The sequence below is a fragment of the Peromyscus leucopus genome, chromosome 4 (assembly GCF_004664715.2).
Source record: "Peromyscus leucopus breed LL Stock chromosome 4, UCI_PerLeu_2.1, whole genome shotgun sequence".
Lineage (NCBI taxonomy): Eukaryota > Metazoa > Chordata > Mammalia > Rodentia > Cricetidae > Peromyscus > Peromyscus leucopus.
The window spans coordinates 48,376,739-48,383,963 of record NC_051066.1 but is presented as its reverse complement, the minus strand read 5'-3'; the positions used below and the strand labels follow the sequence as shown (position 1 = coordinate 48,383,963).

At 54.6% G+C, this 7,225-nt stretch overlaps 1 protein-coding gene across 1 annotated transcript; it reads right to left on the bottom strand.

Annotated features, from left to right (window-relative positions):
• Nucleotides 1-1,551: 1,551 nt before the first annotated feature.
• Dlx1 (distal-less homeobox 1) lies at nt 1,552-6,214 on the bottom strand. Its single transcript, XM_028885732.2, has 3 exons — nt 5,357-6,214; nt 4,506-4,705; nt 1,552-3,263 (listed from the first exon to the last, which is right to left on the bottom strand). The coding sequence occupies exons 1-3, from the start codon at nt 5,667-5,669 to the stop codon at nt 3,009-3,011; spliced, it is 768 nt and encodes a 255-aa protein (XP_028741565.1). The 5' UTR covers nt 5,670-6,214; the 3' UTR covers nt 1,552-3,008.
• Between the last annotated feature and the right edge of the window lie 1,011 nt (nt 6,215-7,225).

Sequence of the window (7,225 nt, the reverse complement as noted above, 5' to 3'; positions counted from 1 at the left end):
CTATTTGAACTGTTAGCAAGAGATTATTAAATTAGTATAAGCTAATATCTCAAAGTATTAAAATCGGCTTGACCAAACAGATTTTGTTTGTGGCTTGAGAGTTTGGGGACTAGCTGTCCTCTGATGGACCGAGTGAGATGAATGAGAAAAGTCTCTCACCTAGAGAAGTCACCTTTCCCGGGGAAACTGAATCTAGGCCTAGCTGGATTCAAGCTTCAGCACTTACTCCCGGGCCTGGCCTGAGAAGTTGTTTCCCTCAGTTTCAACCCGGGTCTATCCAGTGCCATGTTAGTCTGGTCTTACTCCTGAGCTCCACTTGGTTCTGATGCCGCCGTCGGCGGCGGAGGAAAAGTCCCAATTTCAGTCCCAGAATGGGCATCGAAGTTCCCCAGCTTCATTCAGCCCTACCTCCTGGTCTTCTCCCATTAAACGGCTCCCCCTCCAGCCCCGCCACTTCCTCCTCCCCTTCCCAAAGGGCGTCGGAAGAGCTCCGCGCATCTGATCTTTCACCAGCACCAATTGAAAAATGGGTGCTTGTCACAACACAGATCACTGCCTTCCAGGCTCTGCTCCCCACCGCGCGCCGGAAAGGACCCCCCAAAGGCGGAGGCCAGCCCCCTTGGGCAGCGGGTGGGTGCCAGGGAAGCAGGGATCGCGCAAAACTGGCCGTTGGGGCCCACTTGGGGCTGGGGCTGGGCTGAGACTGGGCTGGGGCTGGCTTGGGACTCAGACCATCAGACAAACAAGGGACTCAGCCTGGTTCTACCCTCTTGGAGTCACTGCTCTGTTGACGCAAACTTAACCCCAGCACTCTTACCAGAGGGAGGTGATCTCAGAATGGACTGGTACCCGAAACTCAGGGCTGGGGTGGGAGCGATGTGAGTGGCTATGGTCAGCTCTCAGTCTCAAAACTCCCCTAAATCCACTGTGCTTTGGCATTCCCAGCTGGTGAGTATGTAGAAAGAAGTCCCTAGGCATTGGGCAGGAATGGGTCTTTTTTGCTGTGGAAGGGTCTGGGTGGCTCTCTGGGACACGTCCTGTCCCCAAAGACCTCAGTGATTGATTGGGGCGGTGGCTTGGAAGACGCATGCTTCCTGCCCCTGCCAAGATGCTATCCTGTGCCTGAGGTCAAGCGAAATCTGGCAGGTCAGATCCGGGCTGAGGCTGAGCAGGGTGCCTGTTTCCAGGATTCTTGAGAAGTCACAGGACTCCAGGAAAGAACTCCCGTCTCTCAAGCCCGCTGCCCTTGGGTTTTGTTTTCCTCTCTTGGTAGCCTTTCCGTTCCTGAGCCCTTGAGGTGGGGCTCTGTCCTAAAACACCTGCTCCAGAGCAGAATTCGCCAGCCCTCTCTAGGCACGCCATATCTCCTACCTAGGCAAGGATCCCAGGTACCTACCAAGGTAAGGGGAACAGGCCTTTGGGGCACCCCACAGACCTTAGGATGATATTAAGAGTCCCCCATCTATCCCTAGTAAGTAGATATGCCTATGGTAATGTACCAAAGGTGGGGGCGGCACCTCCTTCCCTCCACACATCACAAGATGCAATGGCTCTTTCATGAAATCATAATTTTACTGTCTCAAAGAAACTTTATAACTTATTTACAAAGTTTCCCTCCCCCCAAGATACAAAGCAATAAGTTAACATTCTCAATATAAAACTAAACTTTGACATAGAGAACACAAAACACGGTTGAATTTCAATCGATCACATTTTCCAAATTTCACAAGTAAAATGTCAAGATTCTTATTTCACAAAGCATCGGGTTTACAGCCACACACAATGGAACGGAAAGAGGCTAAGCTTGTGCAACATGTTTACAGAACAACAACAATAATTATTAATAATAATAACAATAATAATAATATGTACAGCAATTAGATCCTGCACCAGAGACTGTGCGTTCAGGGTGACGACTTGTGTTCTGTGGTGGAGCCGCTGGGGGTTGTTTAAAGCTGTTTATGTCTTACTTCAAAGAGACCTGGAATTGGGGGGCTTTCACAGGACTGATTTTCTCGCCGAGGACTTTGGTCCTCTCTCTTGCTGCCCAGAGGATGATTTTCTTCTTGGCTGGGTGTTCTTGTCCGCGGTCCTGACAAAATCCTGATGGCTTCCCTTCTCTTTCCTTTGTTACTTTGTTCTTTCTTTTGTTGTTTGTTACTTTTAATAACAAACATGGGGCATGTAAAATGTAAATCACACTGCTCCCACCACTCCATTCCAGCAAAGCACAAAAGTTACCGTGTACCCTAAAAACCACTACCCCCCCTCCTTGTTCCTTTTTCTGGTGTATTCAAGGTAAATAGTATGTTTGGACAGTGCCCACTCCATGCCCCAGAGAACCTGGAATTGGCCAACACTCGGCGTCAGATAAAGTCTGTTTTTCAATAAATTAACCCCCCTCCCTCTGATTCTCCCCGTTTCCCAAACAAGCTACACAGGTGGTCACGCAGGGCCCCGGAAGAAGACCATAAAGGAAAAAGCGTTCCAGGATTCGCTGGTGGGCTGCCGGCAGACCGGTGTGGCTCAGACCTGTTGACTTTTTGGAGAGGCCGCAGAATGAAGACAGCAGACACACGAGGAGGACCTTGACTCAGCGCACAGACAGTGCAAAAAGAAGACAAAGACAGACAGAACCGAAAAAAAGAGAGCATTTTCCCCCTCCTACGTATTTTTTTCCTGATAGTCTCGCAAAGCTGAGAGTCTGGTCGGGTCCAGCCGGTTGTCTTGTGGCTGGGTCTTCAGTGGCTGTGCCTGCTTTGAGGCCACTTTGCTGTCACGGCGTGGCCCAAACCAGGTTTGGGCGGGGAGTTGGAAACTCGCTGGACCAGACCTCTAGGAACCCCCAAGGAGGCGGCAAACCCTCTGTTCCTTTTTTTCCCCCCTTCCTCACCTCGGGGTCCTTCTTCTCCCGGCCCAGGGCACGAGAAAGGGTGGATGGACCTGGAGGCGAGAGGGGCCGGGCCATGGGAGACGGGAAGGAGGCGGGTGAGTGCGAACTGATAACCTCACATGAGTTGAGGCTGCTGCATAGCTTCTTGGTGCGCTGAAGGATACCAGGAGGTGTAGCTGGGGACGTAGGAGCCTGCGCTGCTGCCGGAGCCCTTCCCAGAGGAGGAGTTCGGATTCCAGCCGGGTGGCACCGGTGGGGAGCCGGCAGACAAGGCCCTGCCGTTCGCCAGCGCGCTGCCCTCCAGAGCTGCCCCGCCTTGCTTCATCAGCTTCTTGAACTTGGAGCGTTTGTTCTGGAACCATATCTTGACCTGCAAGACCGGGCGACAACGTGACTGGACTGTGACCACCGAGCCTACCCAGGCCTGGGGAGGAGAGAAGGGACTGGTGGAAGAGAATACCCGCCCTCCTGGCTCTGCCCGAGGCTGGCAGCTCCAGGCTAGAGGGGCAGAGACCACCATCCCCACCCCCAGTCCCCATGAGAGCCAAAGGCTAGAAAACTGATCACCCAATCCCGCCGCTGCTGATGGCCCTTCGTGCGGTTCTCAAATACGAGGGTGGGGGTGGGGTAAGGAGAGCAGGGGAGACCCAGGCCTTGGCTTGCAAGTGGGTCAGTGCCAACCGAGCTGCTGTTTATGGAAGACCTCTTGCATGCAAAACAATGCAATATCAATAAAGAAAAATTAAAACCTAAATAGGGTTTTAATAGAAGGGGGGGGGTATCTATTTACAGTTAGATCACCTTCCTTTTACCCGAACTTTCTGCCTTTGGATGAGTTTAAGAACTTGTGGATGAAGCCACCGAGGGTTTGTGAAACTTTTCTTTAGACTCAATCCAACTTTTCCCCCCGTTAGGTGTGTTCGCTTTCCCAGCTCCAATCCAAATCTAGAGGCAGACTTTGGAAACCGGTGTCAATCCGGTTTGAATGCCTACGAACTGCCCACAGTGTTAGAGAAAAGCAAGAAGAAAAAAAAATCTCAATATATATATATATATATATATATAATATATATATATATATATATATATATATATATATTTGTTCTCTCTCTCTCCAGGATCTGGGACTTGGGAGGGGAAAGGGCAGAGGGAAGGATCCTCCTCCGCCACCTTGAGAGAAGGAGGAGGTGGAGGGAGATTGAGGCTTAGGCCCAGGATCCTAGTGATTAGCCACACACTTTAAAGGCAAAGGAGGATTAAATTCCCCTTCTATTGTTCCAGTTGTTCCGGCGCGTGTGACCTCAGAATCTCCAAACAAAACCAGTGGAGAAATCCTTCCTGCTCCCAGATCAGAAGTCCAGGGACCGAAGAGCAGGCGGCCTGCAGGTCAGAGTAGGGTCCGAGCTAGGGCAAGCAGCATGTGGGAGGAAGGGGAGCCGCTGAAAGTCAGAGGTGGACACACAGACACGCGCGCACGCGCGCGCACATGCACAAGCACACGCACACGCACAGTGACACCTCGAACCAGAGGCCCAGTGAACCAGAAATTCGAAGCCTGGGGCTCAAACCCAGCGCGGGAAGCCTGTTTGGCGGAGAGACAGCGGCCAGGTACCTGAGTCTGTGTGAGTCCCAAGGAGGCCGCGAGCTCCGCCCTCTCAGGGAGAGCTAGGTACTGAGTTTGTTGGAACCTCCGGTTCAAAGCCTGCAACTGCAAACTGGAATAAATTGTCCTGGGTTTGCGGATCTTTTTCCCTTTGCCATTAAAGCGCACTTCACCGCCTTCCACCACGGTGCTCTTCTCGGAGTCCGCCCCTGGAGGGACAACAGAAGCAGATACCCGTGTTAATTCTGGACTGCCTTGAATGCGGAGGGACGAGAGTGAGTGTCTATGGACCGGTTGGTAGAGGCAGGGTCCGGAAAAGAACGTTCCAGGAACCCTGAAAGACTGCAAAGGGTTGCTCAGGGTCCGAGCGCAGGTCCCTGGCTGCTGTAGACAGAACTGGGCCGTACTCAAGAGCGCAGCTATTGCCTTTGCAGGGAAAGTTTGCTATTTTTGCAGGCGGTAGTTGAGGTTTAATTACCCTTAATTGCATACATTGTTTATAGCGCTACGCAATAAATAATTACCGAGACTAATACGTGCACATGTGGGTTTCTGTTTTCCAGCAGGGCATTGTGTGCTTGGCGCACCGAGCGGCCCAGAGGCCCAGCCAGTGTCAAGAGACGCGCTCGGATTTATCCTTTGCTGGACGGTTGTAAATTGAATTGACTTATAATTTTTTTTTTCGTTTCAGTGACAAGGATCCATAGATTGATATCCGAAACCTCTGCTGCTTCCGCGCTTTCCCCACCCCCACCCACCTCTCTCTATCCCACTCTGGTCTTCTCTCCTTCCTCCTCCCCTTCTCCCCCTCTCTCCTAGTCTCCTTCCCTTCTCTCCTTGTCCCTGGCAAGCGCACGTACCTGGGTCCTCCAGGCGGCTCTGGGCGAGGCTGGCGCTGCCGGGGTAGGACTGCACGGAACTGATGTAGGGGCTGGACGCGTGGCTGCTGACCGAGTTGACGTAGGGGTAGCCCAGCGGTCGGGAGAAGGACGAGGCCGAACTGTAGGCACTGTCGGGCTGCGAATGGCCCGCCGAGTGTAAACAGTGCATGGAGTAGTGCCCGTGGGACATGGGAGAAGGAGACATTTGCTGGTTGGGCGGCCCAAACTCCATAAACACCGCCTTGCCCGACACGGGGCTGTTGAGACTTTCTGGCATGGTGGTCATGGTCATCTCTTCTCGCGGGGGTCTGGGTGTGGGTCTTTCTCTCCTCTGCTTCCCTTTTGGGGGTCTCTATGTTTCTCAGGACAGGAAGGAACCCAATTTAAGCGGAACAGGGGTTTTCACTTTCCATTCATAAGAAAATGGAGTTTGTCTCTTTGAAAAGTCTAAGCATGATGCTGCCGAGCTCCCCAAACTCGGTTCAAAGCTTTGACTCAGCCAAGGTCATAAATATTCATGAGCTGGTGGAGCTGATTGGTCGGCTCTCTTGCATAATCACCGGGGATTGGTCCGAGAAGCTCCGGCTCGGCTGGACTAGAGCAGGCGACGCGGCCCGGCCTAGGGAGAGTCGGGTCCACTCGTCCCGGCCCGGGCTCCTCTGCCACAGAGCGCGCCGAGCGTGAAGCACAATGGGCTGCGGCGTCCGCGCTGGGACCTTGGAGGCCCGCGACTCCAGCCTCCCGCCTCCCTCGCGCGCTTCCCGCCCCAGAAACCAACCAGCAGCCCCCTGCCGTCGCCCTCCCCCTTGCTGTCCCCACCCTTCGCCCGCCCCCAACTCCTGGGACCCCGGACCACTTCTTCTCGCAGTCACCCGGTCCGGTGCGGAGCGCCGCTCCAATCTGGCCGCGGTCTCTCTGGATCGCGGGGTCGCGCACTGGGAGACAACCCAGGCAGCCAGCAGCCAGAGGTTCTGAGTGTCCTGTGCCTAGCTCCGCACGCTCCAGGCCGCGCCTCCCAGGCTGGGGTCCTCTCGGCCACATCCCGGGGATCGGGGCTTGGGGGCTCTCCGGCCCAACTCACTCACTCGGCCGCCGCCCCGCCGCTGCCACCGCTCCCAGGGGCTTGCTCGCATCTCTCCAGGCCCAGTTGGCCACTCCAGCTCCAGGCTGCACCGGTCTGATCAAAGCAGTGCGCGCGGAGAGCCAGGAACCCGCGCTTCTCCTCCCAGGAAAGGCGGCCGCACCGCCTCCCCCGCTTTCCCTCCCAACCTTCCTGCCTCCCCCTCCCCTCTCCACTCCCCCTGAGCCATGCGCCCCAGGCTCACTCGCCCCGAGGGCGCGGCGCAGCGTGGAGTCCGGGGACCTGAGGGCGCCTGGCGGCTGGAGCGTCGAACGCCCGCCAGGTGGTCATTTTCCAACCTCCTGGGGTCTGGCCAGACTACTTGGGGTTTGGGAGTCCTAGGGCGACACCGAAACCCTCAGCAAATCCAGATCTGTGGTCGGCTCGGGTATTTGTGTATAGACATGCCCCTCTTTGTTGCCCAGTTCTTCCTCACCTCCAGTTGCTTAAGCTGGAGCTTCCAGACCGAGAGTGAGTCGAGGGGCGCTGGTGGAGGCAAAAGCTGCCAAGGCGCCGTCTACCTTCGTATTGAAAAGTGCACAAAAGGCCCTCTCGCCCCCACCCATCACTACTACCACACAGCCGCCCCACGCGGCACGGCGTGGCGCAAACTACGTTGGTTGCTAGGGACTGTTGGTTCCCAATCCTGCCAGCCCCACGATGAATCCCAAATTACTTTGTTAGGTAATTAGAAAGTGTTGATAATTATTTCTTTCATAATTTAGCGG